The sequence below is a fragment of the Peromyscus eremicus genome, chromosome 3, assembly GCF_949786415.1.
Source record: "Peromyscus eremicus chromosome 3, PerEre_H2_v1, whole genome shotgun sequence".
NCBI classification, from domain to species: domain Eukaryota; kingdom Metazoa; phylum Chordata; class Mammalia; order Rodentia; family Cricetidae; genus Peromyscus; species Peromyscus eremicus.
Window position 1 is genome coordinate 108083787 of NC_081418.1, and position 23101 is coordinate 108106887.

Consider the following 23101-nt stretch of genomic DNA (forward strand, 5'->3'; position numbering starts at 1 on the left):
GTCTGGGAAAACTAGTTTGCAGCTCTTCATGTAAAACTGGATGTTTTCATGGGCAGACAATGTTTTCATCGGCCTGATTGACAGTCAAAAACTTTGTTTTTGCATTTTAGGCAATCATTGGCCTTTTGTTTTCCAGACCTTAAGGGACATATTTATGAGCTTCTGGAAAGGGTCTTCAATCCTACTCCCTGGCATGACCTCTGCTGGAACATTCCTTCTAGCCCACCAAGTTGCAAAAGAATACCACGTCTGATAATCCCCCTTCCTTCCTCACTGGGACTATTGCACTGTGAGCTGGAAGCCAGGGGTAACCTGTTCTTATCTCATGTTCTCTCTAGAGAATGGCAATGGTCTCTGCGATGTCCTGGGTCCTGTACTTGTGGATAAGTGCATGTGCCATGCTGCTCTGCCATGGATCCCTCCAGCACACCTTCCAGCAGCACCACCTGCACAGACCAGGTAAGTGTGTGTGTGTGTGTGTGTGTGTGTGTGTGTGTGTGTGTGTGTTGTGGGGGGGGGGGCTTGCTCCACAGCAGGCTCCTCCAGCCTCACCGTGGTCTCTTCAACAGATGGCGGAAAGCAAGTGACAGAAATTGCTATAGTGTGGGCAGTTTGCCTTTGAATTCTAAGACATGTTGTGGGCTGGATGCTCTGGGGGATGGAGAGTGTACCAAAAAATGCCTTGGAGGTATTTCTGTTAATGTCTCAGAAAAGGTGGATTTTATTTTTCAAAGGAATCGGTTCCCCCGCCCCTTTACCCCCCCCCCCCCCCCCCCCGCTACCGTCTTCCACACACCTTGTTTAGGAGAATGATTTGGTTTTGGACAATAGCAAAATATTCTACAAACGGTGGAGTAACTTTCAAGACTGGGGTGATTTAGAGAGGAGTCATGTATTTCCCGGGTTGAGTTTATACCTAGTGTAGATACTGTCATTTCAGTCTGTGTGGCTAAGGGCTCCAGGGATGTGTTAATGACCAGACTAACTTTAGAAGTTGTCAATGAAAAAGAAAATGAAGCAGTGACTTACTATGTCGTGTCTGGTTTAATTTGCATCCCGTCTTCTCTCCCTTCCTTCCTTCACTTTGGTTCCTCCAGTATGTTCGGCGCCCCCACCCTTTTTTCCTCCCTCTGTTGGCAGTTTCTGGAACAAGTTCGCTCTGGCGTGCTTCTGAAAATTTTCTTTATTGATTTCTTTTTTTTTTTTTCTTTTAGTTTCGGGTGCAGTTTGCTTTCTCCCCCGGCTTCTAACTCTTCCCTCGCCCCACTCTTCAATCCTGATTTTCCTTTCTTTGCTTGTCCAGCTTTCTCACGCAAAGTCACCCCCAGTTCAATCGTCCTTACGCTTCCTGGTTGATTCTCAGAAAGGTTTCCTTCCGCTTTTCCTCCCGTAGCTGTAGCTGTGTTTAGCCTTTGTGTCCTTTCCTCGCACGCCCTACTTTTACCGTCCTTGGTGGCCCCCTCGGAGGGTCAAGTTCAACGTTTGGGGACCAGTTGCACACTGAAGTTCCTGCTCCTCAATTCTGAAGTGCTGCCGCCCTCCCTATCGACCCTCCCCATATCCTCTCCTGGCTTCCTGCCATCCACAGGACTTCTCAGTGCAGCAGGTCCAGGTCCAGAGTGGAGTCTGCATCTCTGTCTTTCCTGGCTCTGCAGCCTGGACTGTGATCCTGCACTCTTGTTTTGGCCTTCTCCAGTCCTTCTCCGGGTGCCTTTTGCTGCCTCCCTCCCGGGGTTGGGTTCAGCTTCCAAGCTGGGGCAGACTGAATAGAGCTGCCAGGGTGCATGCCAGCGGAGCTTGCTGGGTTTGCAGCCCTCAGCCGCAGAGGAGGGCTGGGGGCGGAGGAGGCCAGCTGTCCCCGGGTCCCATCCGCCTTCCTTCCTTCCATAAGCCAGGTCAGCGAGGAGAGCGAGGGGGCGCTGGTGCCCCAGCGGGTGGGCATGGAAACCACGCTGCTGCCGCTGGTGCTGCTTGCCTGTGTTTTCTGTGTCCTGTGTGCAGACCCTGGCACGGGAAGCGCCAGATTCCTGCCAGAAGCTTCAGTGCCAACATGGAGGGAACACAATCGTGGATTTGGGGATCCCTGAGCTACCTCCAACCACTTAATCGCCAATCTGTTCTGGCAAGAAAAGTCTTCGGCTTGTTACATAGTCATACAAATAATCCAGGAAATGCAGTTTCTCTGCAATACTCAACAATGAGATAAAAGAACCATCCATCCCGACAGTGTTAGAGACCGTGTTCACGGTTAATTCATATTATTAGTTTAACCACTGTGTAAGTGGATATAATTTACCCGTTTTGCCCAGAGAATGGAAGTGGAAGTTTGGGAGGGTGGGGTGTGACAGTCGGAAACCATCCAAAGAATGGTTGCAGATGGAGGTCATGCCCGGTGATTCTAAAACTGTCCCCTAGTACACAAATTGTCTATACCAGATAGCCTCTTAAGGAGCATCGAACATAATCTATGAAAACTTTAAGGTCAGATCCATGCGCACACTCATTTAAACTGCAAGTCAGTTCTGGGAGGTGGCTGAAGCAGGTGGCTGGTGGTGGGGGCCAGGGACTGGTCAACGCCTCTGTCACTGAACTTTCCTAACATGAACTTGGATAAGTGACTTTCCGTATCTGAGTTGAGTTCCCCATCAGGGGATTGGGGAGGGGACAGGTGAGGGGAGGATGAGGGGATGACTTCCTAGAAAGTGGGAAGTGAATTTCCCCATATCAATATCAAGCATCCTTTTTAAGGGACTGCAACCTGTAAGACAGGGATGTTGAATGAGTCAAATTTTACTGTTCCCACTACTAATAGATCCACTTAGCCAGGGCAAAGCTTGATGCCTTTGTTGTTTTCTAAGCATGTGATACATGGCTAGGACATACCAGTGATTAGAACCTCTCTTACTTTATGCTGTGTGTGTAGTCACCAAAAAAAAAAAAAAGAGCTCAGATAGTTTGTAGTGAACTCTCACGTAGAGCACGTCTATTGGCTTATGGGAACTGGGGCTATTATGTGTAACAAAGAAATTCATATCATCGTAGGTCTTATTAAAATACCATATTTTTAAAATTGATTCTGACTGAAATTAAAACCACCGCTCATGTTCTTCCTTATCTACCACGGAGTTTGCTCATTACCAGCCAACATATGTGGAAATTACATATCCTCAGGAACTTTGTTACCAACAACTCTGCCCCCAAGTACTCACTCTCTGAGCCCTATCTCAGCTTTACTGTAGAAAAGGAAGAACTATAAATGCTTCTTCTAGATACAGAGGGATTAAAATAATGTTGATTCAGAAGTCCAGTGGGTCTGTGTAATGTGCTAGTTCAACTTTCTTAGGATTGCTACAATAGCGGCAGAGATTAAAGTGATAGATCTTGGTCATAGCAATCTTCCAAATTATTACAGTCACTGTTTAATGTGTTCTTCTGTTTTGAATTTAAGAGTAAAAATATGTGTCTTTTTTTCTCTCTCTCTCATATAAGTGTGGCATTTTCCTTTGTGGGTCTTAAATCTTCAGGGACACTAATGAAATGTGTGTGAAAACAGAACCAAAAACAAACCACGGGACAGTTATCTGTGACACTCCACCCCTAAATGAGCAAATAAATAAAGACATAGTTGGATAAATGAGCAAAAAAGGAAAACATAATTTCATTCGCTCAAATCAGTAAAAATAAGTGTCATGATGAGAAAAAATGAGACAGCAGCCGACCCCAGCCTTGCCACATTTGCCTAAGCTTGAAAAATCACCTCCTTCACAAGGCAGAGCAGCGGACTCGGTGTGCATGCCAAGCATGTGGAAATGTGCAAAATGACAAACCTTTCACTGGGGGGGGGGGAGAGAGAGAGAGAGTTGTGTGTGGGGGGGCTCTATAGTCACCCTCACCTGCTTAGGAATGGAATTCTCTTCCCCTCAGGCCAACACCTCACAGGCAGCTTCCCCATCCCCATCCACAGCAAGATTGATGGTGTTCCGATTGCAAGCAGGCAATTTCAGTCTCTCAAGAAATAATCCACTCCACTGACAGATGAGAGGAATTGGATGAGCCGTTCCCCTTGTTGAGAGTGTGCCTCCCCTGGATGGCACCAGCCAGTCAGGGCCCGTTAGGGGAAATGGTTAGAGATTTGGGCCAATTTCTGCTGTCATAACGTGAAATTGGGACAGTGTTTTCGTAAGGCCACGCATTTGTGATCTGTCTCCTTGATGTAGTGGGTTTGTGCACAAACAGAGTGAGGATATGTTAACTAGAAAACTGACTGATTTTTAATGTATTCGCCTGCAGCCCCTAAGTACTTCCTATTTTTCATATTTATAGTATTAAGAATGCATCATTTATTTTCACTTACTCACTAGTTAAGGAAGATTAAAGCAGTCAATCAAATGAAACTGAAATTTAAAATTACATAAGTGAATAAAATGTGCTATAGATGAACAGATTCATAATTTCAATAATTGAATATTGGAATAGTTTTTATCTGGGGAATGATGTAGGAAGTTACTATGACAACTTGAAAAATATTTGTGCCTCCCCCCGCCCCTGTACCAAACCTTTGGTAGGACAGTTATTTTTAAAAAGACAGATTCAACAATGAAAACTCAGATGTAGCATCTCTTTGGTTTCTAGTAATTAGGACAGTCTAAGTTCTTCACACTTAACAGTGTGTGCACAGGGGGAGAAAAGGATAAATGGCCTGCCAAATGCAGTCTTCCAATTTAAGATTATATTTGCTCCTGGTATGGATATATGGATTATGATGGCAATTTTAATGTTTGCTTTATTTGTGGTATGTGGGTGGATATGGGAGTGTGTGTGTAGATGGGTGGATGTGTCTTTGAAACAATAAAATATGAGTCTTCTCAAAATTCTTTAGCAAGAAAAGAATCCCTGGGATTCTTTAGTAAAATAAAATTACATGTCTCTGAATTACATGAGACAGAAGTTAGAAGTAAACAATGAATCGTTTGCTCTTGAGTCAATGTGATTTCATTGACGTTGGAAATGATATATAAAAGCTTGCTCTGAATAGAATATCTCTAATTTATACTTGATGAGATTTAATACAGCATTAAGCAAACTGTGTATGTTAGAAGTCCTCATTTATGACTTTATTATATAGTGAACATCACCATCCATTTTAATGTGAGGATTTGGGGTAAATCAATTAAAATGTGTACATACCTTACGTTAATTTTTACTCTACTATTCAAAACAGCATTTTAGAAAACTGCCTGGGACTTATATTTCAGATGCTTCTCAATAAAGGGTTGTTTTATAGTTTTAGTGTGTAAGAACTAGTGGGTACAACTGTGGTTGCACATTTTCCTTTTAGGAATGCCTACTAGCTTAAAGTTGCTAAGTATAGTGGATTGGTGTTAGGATTGGAGCAGACAGGCTGTTATTTGGTATAAGCTGGTGCTAGTGATAATGCATTGATCATCTGATGGATGATATTGACCTCCTCCAAGAGGCACAGTGAAGCTATGGACATCAAATAAAACACCAACATACCAGGGCCAAGTAGAGATATAAATACATATTTCCTGTCACTGCCATGAACTCGGAACAGAATGGTGAAAATACCATACAAATGGCTACTGATTTAAGTACAAGACTATGCCTTCAAATCATAGTTAAGGGCAATAGATGTTACATTACACTGCATACTAAAGTAGTTAGTAGTGGCACAAATGAACATTAGTTGCCAATTACTAATTTCTTAAACTTCATTGGAGATGATGATCTGAACTTTCAACTTGAAACACTGCAGACCATTTTAGTTTGAGTACACCAAAGCTGGTGAACCATTTTCCCACAGCACTGTCTCTTAAAATATGGTATCTCTTAGAATGTGGAATGTGTGAATTTGACACATGCTTCCACTCCTAGACTCTTACTACCAGGAAAAATTTTGGACATGTGTGAAATTTATGTTGAGGTATAGTTATTGCAAGAATGGTTACAATGGCAACAACAGTGTTTCAGCTCCATCAAAATGGGATTGATAAAATAAATGATCATCTACCCAGTGGGATTCAGTGTGGCCATTACAAAGGATGAGTTGTGCTTATGTGTGCTCATGCAGAAAAATCCCTAAGATATTGATGAATGAAGAAAACAAGGAGAGGAATACTATTTCAAAATAATTTGAAGAGATGCAAAGAATACCAAAAGGTTATGAACATCCTGCAGTACTAGTGAAATCTGAAGAAACTTCTTAAATGATTTAAGATGGTTTCATTTTTTAATTTGTATATATTAGTTATACATAATAATGGGCTTTGCTTGTACATTTTCATGTCTGTATACAATGATGTGGTTTATATCCCACCCCCCTATTATGATCCATCATCCTAGCATTCTCACTTACCTTTTTCTTACCAAGTGCTTCTCCTTATATTTTTCATGTCTTTTTTTTAAGATTTAGGTTTTATTTTTAAGTGTGTGTGTGTGTGTGTGTGTGTGTGTGTGTGTGTGTGTGTGTCTGTCTATGGGTGGATAGGTACACATGAGTGCTGATGCCTGAGGAGGCCAGAGGTGTTGAATGCCCTGGAGCTGGAGTGACAGGTGTTTGTGAGCTGCTCAGTGTGGGTGCTGGGAAACTCTGCTGCTCAGCCAGAGCAGTACATTCTCTTGACTACTGAGCATTCTCTCCAGCCCTATTAGGTCACTTTTTAAGTATGTGTGAACCAAATGAATTTAACGAGGGATGCTTACCAGAATACAGGGGTGGGGTAGAGGGTAGGAGGAAGGGTTTATTTATTTGAACGTGGACAACTTACCAGTTGCTAGACCACTGAAGAAAGCTTTTCTGCTTCCCCCAGAAGCTTGGAACTACCTATAGATTTTCAGGGAGGAGTAAGGTATCCTATGCCCATTCCAATCTATGTCATAGTGTTAATAGGTCCAGTTTTATGTAGACTTTGTGCAGGTAACTACAGTTGCTGAGCGCTCAAGAGTGCCACAGTCATGGCTTAGAACTTTTACTTATTGTTTGGCTGTATTTTTACTTCATTTTGGATGAGCATGGATGGCTATTTAAAAAAAGTCTCAACAATTTAGGTATAGAATTTTAATGATTAAATTAGAAGAAAAACAAATGTTATTTCTGCATAAACAAAAATAAAGGAGGATGGGTAAGAAATTATAGTGAGGCCTCTTTCCTAAGAGTATTCTAATAATAGGAACTGTAGATCAGTATTAACCAAATTATGCTTTATAAAGATTCTTATTGGGAAAATAGGGTTGGATGTTGGGGAAATAATTGCTCTGTGATTTATTTTTCTCTAGGACACGTATGATGTAAGTGATGAAAATTCTGGAAACAGTTGTGGATGAAAAAAACAATATATTATTTTGCAAACATTACTTTTTACTTGGGCTGCATTGACAGTGTATCCTCACATCACATGCATTGAGAAATGTAGAGGAGAATTCTGAAATTTTCTTCATCCTTTATATCTCAGTATGACTAAGGTACCTGACATGTAGTAGGTGCTCAGAGATAAACTATTCTTTTATAATTTACTAAACTATTCATCAAAAAAATCAATGAAAGTTTTGGTAGAATTGTAGCCTCTTCACTAGTTGTTATGAGTGTGTGTGTGTGTGTGTGTGTGTGTGTGTGTGTGTGTGTATGCATGTATGGGTGTGTGTGTGTGTGTGTGTGTGTATGTATGTGTGTGTGTGTATTTGGGTGTGTGAGCATAAGGACATTATAGTTTTATGTTATTTGTATGTGTGATTAGAATGTGAATACTATTCAAATGGATACTAATACAAATAGCAAATACTCAGTATAGCATAGGTATATATGTCTTTCTGTAGATACTTAACTGTTTGATATTTGATAACTATTTTTGTAAGCAAAATAATCTGAAGAACTACTGCTTTACAATGTACTTATAGATGTAGAATATATAGATATTATACTTATAAATGTAGTCATATATTAAATGCCTAAGAATTTTATGTTCAACAATGTGCTTTCTTTTCCCTTTTTGGGTTTGAAAAATTCTCATAGGGATGAGCTTGGGGAACCAAAGAAAAAAACACCTCTTAACAGACAGAGAAAAGCCTTTCACTGTGTAAATCTTTTGATTTTGAGAGAAAAAATTCACTTCAGCTTTGTAGCAAAGAGAGCAGCAGACAGGCAATTTCCCCCTTCTTTGGGGGTAAAGAAAAGATGAATTATTTTGTTAACAAGTTGTATAAACTAATTGAATCCCACAAAAATAATGTCCTTAAAGTACACAGGGAACTCTCTTAGCCCACTCTTTCTTTCCCCTTCTTGCTGTTATGTAATAATAGCCTCTAGAATGAAAACAGAAATGGTATTATCATGAAGTTTTCCTCTCAGAAAGTCTGTCTGTTGATTAAAGACTTCCTTCCTTAATGTAGGAAAGACATCAAACCAAGTCTTATCCTGTGTCCTAAAGGGCAAAAGACCCTAATGCCCTCTAGTGTGGTCACTGTTCTCATGATATCACCAAAGTTTACTTTTACTACATCCTGACTAGACATTCTCTTTTAGGATGCTCCATCCCACTTAAACCTAAATCAAAACCATCTGAGTATACCTATCCAGAGAGATTGTCACTTTTCTCAGCTCTGCAGATGAAGAATGGACAGACTGAGTTGCACATATTTTAGAATTCCAGCTCCTAGATTCCAATAAAGCACCTAAATCGAAGGAAAGCATTACCATGCTCTAGTAATTAACCACACATCCTAAGTTAGGGTCAGCAGGCTAAGCTTTCTATTGAAGAAATATTGAATAATGGTTCAATAAATATTTGCTGGTCAACTAGGCTTTATCTAAACAAGATCTTTGTATATCCTAACACTTACATACTGGTAAAAAAGACCACAATAGCTTTTTAAGAAATGATCCAATTCAGTGAGGAGAGATGACCATAGAGTAGGAGTCAGAGGCTGAGCTTGTAGTGTCTCTCCTAAGCTGTCAGTTACTAAGGCTCCAGTGGCAATGGTTGGAAGGAATGAATGAACACTGTTCACACTCCAAGAAGGCAATCTATATGTTCCATAAATAGCGATGTATGTTGTCAGATAATGAATCTTTAAACTGCCTCAAGAACTGTTTTGTTCATGTTATCAATTCCATATGGAAAGATTCATTGCAAAATTACCTCTTTCAAAGAGTCATTGGCTGAAACTAATTAAACATTATGGACAATTCATATGTGAGAAAGACAAAATCCCCCATGGTAACAGAAATGATTGAAATACGTGAAGGAGGGCATTAGGAGATGCTAGCAACTGAGATAACCAGAGAATAGACACACATCTTGTGGAATGAAATTGTTCAGAGCTACCTCTGAACCCAGCCCAGTGTGAGATTATCTGACATTTGAAAGTGATCCTCAATCTTAACATTTATGTGTACTTTCCTTACCCTGTAAATATCAGGTGGGCACAACAAATCTTGACTAAGAGTGACATCCTTCCTGAAGACTGCCAGACAAGATTATCTCCAGCTCCAACATTTTTTGATTCTTCATGAATTTATCAAATACATTTATGTAAGATGAGTCAAGAAAGACAAGGTCAATAGTTACTGAGGGGGGCATTATAGGCACATCTGTCTTGGTTTGGTTTAAAATTGTGTGTACACTTGAGTCATGCCCTGAGTTTTGCCCAACAGGCACAAACACTTGACTCTGTGCTTTTTACATGTTCTGGAATTGTTATTTCAGGGGCTCCAGTCAGCTGAGAGTTTTTATATAATGAGGCCATTGTTCTAATCAGAGGTCTCATTTGAATCTCAGCTAAAAAAAAATCCATTAATTTTCTTTTAAATTAAGCCTTGGAAGGAATGGTAATCGGTAAATGTAATAAAATGGAAGAAGCATTCAGAAGTACCGTGATGCCCACATAAAACTCTTAATTTAATATTTTATTAAAGTTCTCAGAATCTAGTTTGCAACCCACTAGTATGTCATAAATATATCTTGAAAGCCAATATTATTTCTTTTTCGTTGTTGTTCTTTAAGCATGAGCATTTATTTCATGCAAGAATAAAGGTAACTTATTAGAAAGACACCTATGTCATCATTCTTCTGCAGATGACATATAACTGAGGTCCCGAGCATTCTTAATTTAGTGTCCTCGTAGGAAACCTGGCTGCCAGCTCTTAGAAAACACAGCGGAGTTCCTGCATGCAGATAATTATAATTCATCCCGTTTGAGAAAAGACAATTTGTTATCAGTGTATCGTGAGAGTTGTTTTTAGTTGTTAGTGATTTTCAATTGCTGTGGTCTTGCTTTTTAATTATAAATCACTGTTGGTTTAGTTTTCTCATTATCAGTGAGTTTATTGTGGGTTATTTGGTTAACCCTGTAGTATGAATGATGCATATTTGTTTCTTTTGTACTTTAAATTGCTGTAGAATACTAGCCATTAAGCCAATCCTGAATTATGGTTGATCTGAGTTGACCTGGTAGAAAGCTTGCCTAGCAGAGATAAAGCCCTGTGTTTGATCCCCAGTACTGAATAAACCAGGTGTGGTGGCACATACCTGTATGTAACCTCAGCCCTCAGGAGATAGAGGCAAAGGGTTAGATGCTCAAGATCATCCCAAGTCACTTAGCAAGACTGAGGATAGCCCAGATTATAACAGGCCCTGGAGACAGAAGGGGTGTATGCGGTAATTTCAATTCTAATTGGTAAAACTTGCACATCTCATCACTCTTTGTGCATGTATTATTTGTATGGTGACACTATGTAGACACTAACTATGGACCTCTGCAATGTGTTCTCATGGTGTTTTTATGTCCATAGAACTAGAACATTGCTTTATAAGAATCTGTTAATAGATTCATTTTATCTCAAACCAAAAAATCAAAAACAACCAAACAAAAAACAAAAAATGGCATTTCATACAGGCTTCTTTCCAAGATTTTCTCTCTTAAGACTCTTTCCATTATAAAGTTGAAATAGGTGGGCACTGGATATTTCTCTTCTTTACCAAGCTATGATTATAGATGTTTGAAGACTGCTTTTGTCAAGACAATTGTGTGACTAGAGATTAGTGTTCATAGAAGTTTAAGTTAGAAACAATAACTGCTATAATGAAAACCCAATCAATCAAGCAGCCAATCAATCCTCTTTTATGAAACAAAATGATAAAGGGCAGAGGAACGCTGTGTTTGGAAGCTTCCAAGATACAGTTACACCAAATGGAAATGGTTTGGTTGCTCCTTACATCTCTTCACCTGCCAAGAATGCAAAATGGTACTCCGGAATTGAGGTCACTGGATGAACATTTGTAGGGCAGCATTTTTGACAGCTGCTTCCAGAATTATTGAGAAGATGGAGTAAATTCAGGGCTTGGTGAGTTGCCAATCTCCAGTCCTTCATCAGGCCTACAAGATCAGTAAGTGATCACGTTCTACGCTCTTGTCCTTGATGTTCCCTGAAGCTTGGGGCAGGGGGAATAACATAGATGTCCTATTTAGGGCTAGGCTTGGATAGTCACTTATTTTCAGCACTCAGTATTCCTTCCTTATGCTTCCATATGGCATATGTTCTACTATCTCCTCCAGTTACACTTTTAATTGGGTTTCAATATAGTAAATGTCTATATGGCTTTTTCATAACCCTCCATTTTGGTTAGCTCCCTTTCTTGTCCCCATCCCTCACGCCTACTCCAACTTAAACATTTCTGTCCCTAAAATTCTTATCTACTTTCATTTTACCTATAATCGACTATTCATACTCTGTCCCTAAAACTTCCCCTCTCGATTTTATTTTTAACATACAGTACATTTAATACACGATACTCCTCAAATGTTTTCTGGCCATTTACTGGGTGCAGTGAACTGTGTTTTTCCTGTTATAATAGAGATGACTTTTTTTTAAAGTAATATCCACTTAACATAAGCTCATACATTCTGGGAGGTAGCAAATGCTGGTCATGCTAGAGACTGTGTTTACACATAGCAAGGTCAACTGAATACTTGCTGATGAATAAATGAGAAAATGAGCCTAAACATTAGTCCTCACATCCTTGTGAGGTAGAACATCATTTCATTTTACGAAGAAAACCTAGAATAAGAAGTCCATTGATTTGATTGAGTTTCCTATAGCTTGAGGCGTGGCACAGGATGACAAGCTGGAGAATATTTCCAGTGTCTGAGTGGTACCTCCATTTACTGTACACAGAGTCCCTTGTGAAATAATCCTTTCTCCATCACATCTTACCTGCAACACAACCCTACGTGTCAGCTACTGTTATCCTCATTGTTCCACACAGCAAAATGTGGGAGATCATGCTAACTGTGTGAGGAAAACTTAGGTTATGCAAGGTCTCTTAGTCAAGCCATGCTTCCATGACAGCCACATAATGCTAGGAATACCAGCAAGGTATTCTCAACCAATTGAAATTAGAGAACAAATTCCTGTGCAAGGACCATTGTTTTATTTTAGTTAAGTACCTTGCTTCTTGAGAGCTTTTCTTAGTCTCTATCAGGCAGTACTTTTGATGACATGGCTGAGGAATGCATTTGTCTTTATTTTGCTGGGCAAATTGGGGCACATGTGTCCTGTTCTTTCTTTGCTGGATGAACAGCAACTCATCTGCAGGTATTTTTTCCAGGCATATTGTTTACCAGCAGACTCTGGAGACCCTTCTTTATTACACATAGGGAAGCAGCAGCAGAGGAGAAATCGTCTTAAGTGGAGACTTTTTCTGTAATATTCAAAATGAAGTTATAAATCATTCACACTTGGAAAGAATTCTTGAAAACTACAATCTAACTTTTCTGATACCATATTTTTTGGCATTTATCATGTAGAGACTTTATAAATTATTTAGAATATTGTAAAATGGACTGACCTTTCTGGCAAGTGATTTGATCATTTGCAGCAACGTCTTTTTGCTAAAATATTGAATTTTCTGACTTTCAAATAAAACATGCAAGGCCAACAGCCCAGTAACATGGTTGGTAGAAATTGCTTGTAGAATCAGACAAGAAATCTTCCTTTCCTATCCCTGTAATCATCAAATAGATATCTTCCTCTGCTCTAAAAATATCCCCATGACCAGTGATGGCACACTTTTGACAGACAACCAGCTCATTCTTACTCTGGAAATATCATTGCAGGCATCATTAATCAATCACAGAAAATTTTACATTGAATCAAGGTTCTATCTCAGAATCACTGAATAACTAAATATGTCAACAATGATTTTAAAGACAACCACAACAACTGCCCCCAGAACAGTCATCACCCAGCTGCTACTACATACCATGTGTTGCATCATAGACTTGTCTATTTAGCTACAAAAGAGCATTGGCTCTTTCTGGTTTAGACTATTCTTTTATGTACATCACATGTCCTTTCAGTGTGAGCCATAGTATTTGTTTAAAATTAATTAATTGGGCACTGGAGAGATGGCCCATCAGTTAAGATTATTTGCTGGGTTCTATTCCCAGAGCCCACAGGGAGGTTCACCACCATCTATAACTCCAATTCCAGGGGATCAATGCCCTCTTCTGGCCTCTGAACATAACTGCATGAACATAAATGGCACATATATATATATAGGCAAAATACCTAGACATATTAAACAAATTAAAAAAATAAAAATAACAATTTTAAATGATCAAAAAAGCTGATTCGTATTTAGTGCTTAGAATAGATCCCAGAATAGGTTAAGCATGAGTGAAGCATCATCCTGTATCTTTGGGAATTAGAGAGCTGATTTTATTTTGTATGTCTTGACTTCACCCTGTTAATTATTTTTGGTTTAAGGAGTGGGGTGGGATGGAACAGCATGGCATACTAAACAAACCAGAAGTTCACACTATGCTTCCATTATTATTATACTTATTGGCTCTAAGTACAGATAAGTAAGATAAGTAATTCTTCCTGTTTCATTCATTGAATGGGGAACCCCTTTTTATAAAATCCCAGCTTTCAGGCGTGAGCAGGAAATATTGAAAATGTATGTTGTATATCTCCTCCAAAATAGGTGCTCAGCATGTGGTATCTTATTATACTATTAGATAACTATGTGACTGTCAGGAAAAAATGAGGTAGATGGAATACTTGTTATTGGCATCAATGCACTTAATATTTCATCATGTAATGAAGATGCACATATAATTTTAAACTTGGCCTTAATTAATCACAGTCATATTTGAGTCTCTTAACAATAAAATCCATGTATTCAACAAATAATAGAGGTTTTATGGTGAATCTCTCCTTTACAATACTCAATAGTTAGCCATGAATTCTAAGTCAATATGAACAGATCAATGTTTCTAGTATCCTTCTCCTAATAATATACTATATATGTAATTACTTAGGAAAGTGCTCTAGTTAAGTTTGGTAGTGCCTGTGTGGTGCCACCCGAGGGAAGTTTAGTTAATTAATAATCTATCAAAGGGAAGTACTCTGAAAGTTAATACTGTTGCTACTCTCAGAAGATAACCCAACTCTATTATAATCATACTAAAACAGATACTAGTCACATGAAATCTTATATTATGTATCCACGCTTCCTTGTGTGGCTTGGCTTTTTATTAACTTTAATTATCTCAGAGGCACTGGGGATTGAGCTCAAAGATTTGCCAATGCTAAGCCTATATTCTATCTCTGAGCCCCTTTCTTTTGATCGTGCTGTTCCTAGGATAATCTATCTCCTATTTGTCACAGAGCCCAACTACTGAAGGAAGATACTCATAAATATGCTGATAAACACAGTGCCATCTAAACGTCCATGGGATTCATCCTAGCCTGCCATTTGTGTTTTGAAGTTATACTCTCACAATTTTCTGAGTATAAAATGTTACCTTTGTATATTAAGACTTGCCCAAGCTGGGGCTGGGGAGATGGCTCAGTTGATAAAATACCTGCCATACAAGCATGATGTGGACCTGAGTCAGGATGCTCATGTAAAAAAGCAGGGCAAGTTGTGAGCATCTATACTCCCAGTACTGTGAAGTCAGAGAAAGGCAGGTCCCCAGAGCTCACTGGTCAGACAGTTCGTGAGCAGTTGGTTCATCAAGAGACCCTGTTTGGAAAGATAAGGTAGAGACGATAGAATAGACCTTTGACAATGACCTCTGACCTCCACATATACATGTCCACAATGCACTTACATCCAAACACACACATAAATCAGCATACATTTTATACTACACACAAGAATTACTTTGACCATGGTTGTGGTTCCATTGGTAAAGTATTTGTCTAATGTACACAAAACCCTGGATGATCCCAGCATGAATGGCATGTGATAAATAAATGTCTATTGCCCTAGACCTTAGGAAATGAAAGCAGCATAACCACAAATTCAAGGTTATTCTTGCCTACAGAGTGAGTTTGAGGACAACATAGGCTATGTGAAACCCTGTTTCAAAAAATTTAAGTGCCTAAGTTGTATGCTATCTAAAATTCTGAACCTTGGCAGAGAGAAAAATAAAAAAAGAGGTATCAATGGTCTGTTTCTCATGTTTTAAGAGCTTAGGGAATTTGGGCTACCATGAGAGAATATCCTGAACAGGCAAAACCATAGATTAAGGCTATTTTAAAATGATGATAAATTTGCAGTTAATTTCTCAGATTCTCTTACTAACTGTATCCAACAGTCATCAGATGTGTACTGAAGGGGTCAAAGGCATTATTAAGCCTTCCTGAGTTCTTCCTGGAGCTTTATGATTTCCCTTTTACTGTCCTCATTAACATACTTCACAAATGCTGTTAAGGATTTCTGGCAAGCAGAGCAGCTGAGTAATTTTACAGTAGTGTAAAGGATTTATTAATTATAATCTTTTCATGAGTCTATTTATTTTCAATTGTGACATTAATAGGTTGCCAAAACAAACTAGAGTTAATTGTGTTTAATTAAAATTGTTGAAAACAAGTAAGAGTAGTTTATTATTGTTGTAAGTAGAAAGCCTTATTGATGTACTTGTTTGTTTGAATAAGGCTTAGTGGGAAGTTCTTTCTGCTGGCTATCATGCAATTCATCAAGGAAAAGCAATATAAAGATGCTAATTCAAGGATGTCGTCATGATGGAAAATTTGGAAATAGAAGCTTCCCCTACTATTTGTAACACTGAATTTTGTGTTAGGTGGTTAAAGTATGTGTGTGGGGTAGCATCAAGGCAGAATCCCTGTCTTACTTCTATGGTCCCTGGGGAGCAGCCATACATCCTATCCTTCCTTTATTGACTTGTTTGATGGGAGGAAATGGCTAAGATCTGGGCAAAGTCCTCTCTTGCTTCAAATGCAGCTAGAAGAGGTCGAGTGAGTGTTCCAAGAGTAAATGATAGGGTTCAAAGGGCAAGAAAAAAACTGCCTGGTGAAGACCACAGCATTCTCTTTGGTGTTTTAGTCAGGATGAAGGATGGAAGTTAAAGAGGAACAATCAGGTCAGAGGAAAGGTGCTGCCTTGCTGTGGACCAGTGCATGCAAATGTTTTGAAGGCCACATACAGAAGGCAGAGGAAAAGCTGGCTTTGGAAGGAAAAGAGTGACTTAGCTCTCCTCTCCATTTGCTAAACCTAAAATTTACATGAATACCAAATGCAAACTTTTGCTAATCATTTGCTGTGTGGCTGGTACAGTGCCAAGCATTCCAAATCATTTCATTAGGCTGCATATTTACCCCTCTGAGATATTTACTCTCTTCTTTCTACAAATAAGGGGCATAAGGCTCACAGGAGTTACATATCTTTTCCCAAAGTGCAGACTAGTGAGTAGAAAGGCAGAATTTGAAGCAGACCATCTGGAAGCAGATGCCATGCTTGCTGCAATGACAGTGTGGAAATTGTGCCTCTGGCAGTATGCTTAGCTTGAGTTGGGGTGGGAAGCATTAAAGATGGAAACAAATGTATGTCAGACCAGGGAAGGTGATGCCAGAGCATCTAGTCTTCCCAGTGTCAGCGGCTTAAGCTCCTTTACTGTTTATGTGGCTGTCTGCTGAGATTGACTTTAAGCAGTTCCCTCCAGTCTGGGTCCTGGGTGGCACGTAAAGGAGACAGAGCTGTTCACTGTGGCAGACAAGAGTTGGGGAGGGTCTGAACAGCAGGGCTGCTGTTTGGAATTACCACAAATCGTTTTTGTTCACAACTTTCTGGCTAGACCTGGTTGTATGGCTCAACCCAATGGCAGGTTCTTCCATTTGTAGGTATCCCTGCTTAAACGCTTAGTTTGTCTTAATACTTTGGTGAGGCAAAAGAGATAATCTAGTGAACCCAGATCAAACCAAAAACCCCACTGATGCCCCTGGACTGCTTTTGCTTGTAAGTAACCGAGTGTCAAGGTTTACCTTCTCTTTGGCATGAAAGTGAGGAAAGCCTTTGAAAGGCCATGTGTACTCTTGTTCTTCAATCTGTTGCATGTCTTTTCTGTCATGGTTGTGTCATGCTTTCCCTTGCTTACTCTGTTTTGCTTCCCTTCTCCTCCTCACTGGTGAGACTGCAATCTGGGAACTAATACCCAATTCAAGGAAAATTTCCATATGGGTCTCGAAGGTCCAAGCATTCACTACTTACTACACCATCTAGGATACTCCTGTTTGTTTTAGAGAAAATTGGGGTAGGGCATATTTAGCAAGGAAGTATTTTTCTATTCTCCTGGCTATGTTTTTTCTTTTTTTTTTAAACTCCTTATTTTCATTTCTAGAACTGTGCTTCTTCCTGGTTGGTGGGCAGAGAGATCAGTTATGGATCAAATGCACCCATGTGTCATGGATTAATGCATGCAAATGCTTTGATGACAGCAGGAGACAGGGGCTTGTGAGCGTAGATGCTGACTTGGGGAGAAAAAAATTAATGAAGCTTGGAAAACAGCGATAGCAGAGAACATTGCAATTTTAGGTGCTAAATGACTTATTTTCAAACCCTAGGAGTATGGCAATATTATTCCTCGCCTCCTTCCTGTAACTAAGTGTTCTCATAATGCACGGTGACCTCCACTGAAGGAGAGTTGTTTGGGGAGTCAGGCTTCAGAACTCTTATTTAACTAACAGAGTTTTTCCTTATTACCTAAAAAAAGAATTCCATGCTCATGGACAGATCAGAAGGAGCTGAAATTCACCGCTATGTAGCTAAAGGAAGAGAATTAAAAACAGGAACACTAGTTCGGTCTGCCAACACTTCTGTGTGTCACAAATGTCATTACCAAACGCCGTTTTCCTGTGGATGGTTTAAGAAGATGGCATTTGCTTGCCGGGTTTAGTTCTGTGAAACGTGACTTTAATATCTGACCTATCTCCTAAGAGTGGAATTCAACAGAGGCAATTATTTTTGTCATGACTTTAAAGGCCTCTCTAGACTAGACTATCACACACACACACACACACACACACACACACACACACGCACACACACGCACGCACACACATGCACACGCACACATTGTGTCCATATGCTGTTAAGATACTATAAAATTATATTTCAGTAAAGAACAGGGTGGAGATTATCCTAGCAACCACCTAGACTAAGCTTTCGTTGGATTCCTTGTTTGCCTCAGATCATTGCCTGCCAAGTGATTGTTGACTCACTAATGATAGGGTCTTTGTCATGCTGTTTTGGTGTATGCTGCTGAGATTTGGGGAGTTTCCGTTGTCTTACCTAGCAAAGGCTCTTTTGGTCATGAAGCTGAGCTGTCCCTGACCTGCTTCCATTCATAGCTTTCCTCATCACAGTGAATGGTAGCCCCAATCTTCCCATTGCTTCTACTAACACCTTAGCACTGCTCTCAGCTCTGGGCTTTCTCCAAGATTTCATATTGAATCTACCCATAAACTTCATGATACGTCTAGACTCCAGTCACTTGTCTTCACCTCTACAGCTGATTATTATGTCCCCCAAGGTGGATTGTTGCATAAGCCCTTTACGGACTCTTACTTTCTTCTCTTTCCAGCGGCAGAGCTATACAGTTAGACTTCATTTTAATTTATTTATGGCTCCACACCTTATATGGGTTTCATATTTCCCTCAAGGTAAGAGCCACAGTCCTTACAATGATCCTACACAGTATACTCCAAACCCATGACCCTGTTATCACTGATGTCTTTAGCTGTTTCCCCTTTTGCTGATTCTTCCTTACCTACAATGGCCTGATTTTCCTTTAAAAGACAGACACACCCCTGTGTCACTGGCTTTTACTCTGCCTGGAGCACAGTCTCTTCCATATCTACGTGATGCACACTCTCGCCCTCTTTTGTTTGGCTTCGTATATGGACTCTGTGATCCTGTAGGCCCCTTTATGGATTTTTCGATTTCTCCATCCTCCCAGAGGTCTCCATCTCCCCACTTCTTACTCTGTTTTTGTGGCAGTAGCATTTGCTACTTTGAACTTACTACCACTCCCTTGTGCTTATGTTTGCCTGTCTCCTCTAAAATGTGAGTTGCACACGGGCTATGGTGCATTCCTTTTTATCACCTGATAAACCACAGGGTGAGAAGTAAGTCCCTTAAATATCTGTGAAGCGAATCAATGAGGAAAAGAAATTTTGGAGTCTCATTATGTGAAAACTTTTCCTACGATTTCTTATTAAATATATAGAACTATTCCCCCAGCCCTCGCCCCAAACCCTTGTCCCCAGCTCTTTGCTCAAAAAAGGAATACCTTCCTATCTCAATGGTCCTGTCCCCAAGAACTGCAATGTCTTTGCTGGTCACAGGGGTGAGTATAGGGGGTTATCCCAAGAACAAATGTGTTTGAGTGTGAGCTGGTTGGTCTAAGAAGGAGCAGGATGTGGAACATGTGTCCTTAGGCTGATGTTTATGGCCAGTGTGGTGCCAAGTCATATCCCCACCCAGAGAAGTTTCATTTCCCTTTGATTCCCTAAGAAAATCTGAAAGAGAAATTAATATGATTTTCAAACACTAAGATGTTGTAAAGAGGGAAATTTGGTGATGTGTCTTTTTCTTCTAACTCAGTAGTGTTTGCCTGTTATGTGGCTTTTGTCATGTGTTACATGAAGAGCACTGTGCATGAACACACCAGTACCCATCCTTGCTATTAAATCTTGACAATAACCAAAAGGGATGGAGACTTTCAGTCTCTTAATTTTTTCAGATGAGAAAAATAATTTTCCAGTTTCATACAAGTCATAAGTGACACAGAGCTGGACTAAAACCCAGTCTGACCCTAGTGTGTGCTCCTAACTAGTATGTGGCATGTTGGTCTGACCCTATTGTGTGCCCTAACCAGTGTGTGGCATGCTGGTCTGACCCTAGTGTGAACCCCCAAACAGTGTGTGGCATGCTGGTCTGACTTTAGTGTGTGCCCCTAATCAGTGTGTGGCATGCTGGTCTGACTCTAGTGTGTGCCCCTAACCAGTGTGTGCCCCTAACCAGTGTGCGGCATGCTGGTCTGACTCTAGTGTGTGCCCCTAACCAGTGTGGCATGCTGGCTCATGTGTACTTTCTTTATGGAAGGCAATACACCGTTCTCTTGGGATACCATTCTTGGTAATGTTCATCACCTTTTGGGACAGACTGGATCAATGTTTGATAGCTCAAAGTACATCAGCCCCGGCCCCATTGGTTTTTCAAGACAGGGTTTCTCTGTGTAGTTTTGGTGCCTGTCCTGGATCTTGCTCTGTAGACCAGGCTGGCCTTTAACTCACAGAGATCCATCTGCCTCTGCCTCCCGAGTGCTGAGATTAAAGGTGTGTGTCACCATTGCCTGGGGAACAGCTCTCTTTTTATTTAAAGGTTTTTTTTGTTTTTTGTTTTTTTTTTTTTAACAAACTATGTATTTGGTCATATTTTTCCCTCCCCAAGTTTCAACTTCTCCATATCTTCACCACCTCCCCACCCACCCAACTTTGTTTATTTTCTCTTTCTTCCCCCCACCTCAGAAAAAATAACACCACAAAACCACAAAAAGCTAAGCAAAACAAACAAAAAGCAATTTTTTAAAAATGCAGAAATGAAGCCAAGAGCCCACAAAACAAAACCAAACCACGAAACTACAAAACAACACACAAGCATGGAGTTTGTTTGTGTTGATCAACTATTGGACATGGGCCTGCCCTGGAGCATTATTTGCAATTGATACCTGTTGGCAAAGGGAAAAACATTTTTCTCCAGTGGTGTGTCTCTGGCTGGATCAAATCCCCTCCTCACATTTAAATGAATTGTAAGAAAATTGGAGGTAGGGAAGATGAGCTTAGTTGATTTTAAGTTTGTGGGAGGTTAAACAGTCAAGATATCTTTCTGACAAGAGCCATTCAGAGATGGTGAGTCAGTGTGTCCCACTAACTCCTCCCTTGGCCAGGCTAGTTGCCTAACATATGATATTGGAGAGTTGTGTACTGGAACAGGCCTCTTGCTGTGATACTCTGATTTTTCTTTAAACTACACAAATGTCCACATAGTTGCCCTGGTGACTGTATCACCCTGCCAACTCTTATCGAGTTCTCTATTAGTGAAGACCCCCAGGCCTTTTTCACACATGCCACACAGACATCATGTTCCCCCTCCCCCATCTCTTCAGCTGACTATTTGGATCCAAGTGTGGACTCAGAGTTTGTTCCCGTTACTTTCTATCTCATTAGGTTTCAACCTTCATTTCCTCTCATTAGAAACTGTCAAAAATTTCAATACTCTTAGAGCCACTGAATTCTCAGCTTAATGGTTTTGAATGAATAAAGAAATCTGTAAGTTAATAATTAATAAATTAGTTTCTAAGCAAGAATTGAGAATTTACCATGCTGATGCCATGTGAGCACTTTATCATTTTGTGTTTGGGGGTGGGAAGATAGCAAATGTGTTTGTCATGTAAGTAGGAGGACCTGAGTTTGGTTTTCTAGCACTCACATGGAAAATCCAGGTATGCTCCATGTCTGTAACTCAACCTTGGGGGAGTGGAGACAGGAAGATGCCTGGGGCTTGCTGGCCAGCCAGTCTAGCCAATTAGAGAGGTTAGAAGTGCCTTGAGAGCAACTGAGGAAGGTGCATGAGATTAACATCTATCCTGCACATTGTAATACAAGTGCACCTCCACACATCTATGTGGGAGTACTCACGCGCGCGCGCGCGCGCGCACACACACACACACACACACACACACACACACACCAAAAGATGGGAACTCCAGCAAAAATGTCCTAAAAGATAACATTAAATAGTTCATTCTAGAGTGAGGGAGTGCAAAGGAAGTACAATGTGAGTCACATATAGCACAGTTTTCTAGGAACCACATTTTTTATAGTTAGTTAAAAATATGCAATTAGAATATTATTTTTTACCTAACATATTCACAATGTTAGTTTTAATTTTTTCCCTGTGCCTAATGCTTACTTCACTTCTATACTTACTGTACACTTCACTGCTTAAAGCGGTAGGAGTGTGTTGTCTCACAGACATGGAGAAGCTAGGTCTGGCATCACTACAGGCTTACAATCCTCCAAGGGGAGAACCAGTGCCTCCTTTGTCTCTCCCAGCTTCCTTTGGTTGTAGGGACTCTGACTGTGTTGAGTACATCACTGAGATCTCTATGTCCATACTACCTATTCCTCTGCTGTCTATCAAACCTCTCAGTCTTACTTGAAGGACACTTGTCTTTGGATTTAAGACTATCTAATCCAGGATAAGCTCTTCTTCAAGATTTGTAATCACTGCTATTTTCCCTCCCTCTCTGCCCTATAAGGTAATATTTACTCCCTGTGTGTAGTTATGGTTGTAGGCTCTTTCCGCATGTCAGTACTAGAGTCAGGGAACATGCACATGTTACTTAGGGGGCATTATTCAGTCTATTAAAATGACCATGCATGCCTTCATTAACAATATGAAATTATTTTGGGAGTTGTTTACTTTTTCTGTGGGAATGTTTTGATATCTGGTCTTGTACTGGCAGTATGTTGGCATGCAAATACTCACTATTCACCATAAATTCTTTAGTTGAACAGGACCTATTCATACACTGAAGTTATTCTAATTATATTTGAATTTTTTCCTCTAAGGAAACTAAAGGCCAGTTTGAAAATTTAAGTTACATAAATCCAGGAAGATTAAAACTCCATCTTGTTGGTCCCTCTGGTCGTGTATCAAGTCTTTGGTAGCCATGTGGTCTGAACTTCAGAAGAACGAACTCTTCCACTTTC

General features: G+C 40.1%; 1 protein-coding gene across 1 annotated transcript in view; it reads left to right on the top strand.

Annotated features, from left to right (window-relative positions):
- Nucleotides 1–341: 341 nt before the first annotated feature.
- Nucleotides 342–23101, top strand: part of Tafa1 (TAFA chemokine like family member 1) — a 513270-nt gene continuing 490510 nt past the window's right edge. The window contains exon 1 of the mRNA XM_059258260.1: nucleotides 342–459. Within this exon, the coding sequence (XP_059114243.1) occupies nucleotides 342–459 (118 nt within the window). The remainder of the gene's footprint in view (nucleotides 460–23101) is intronic.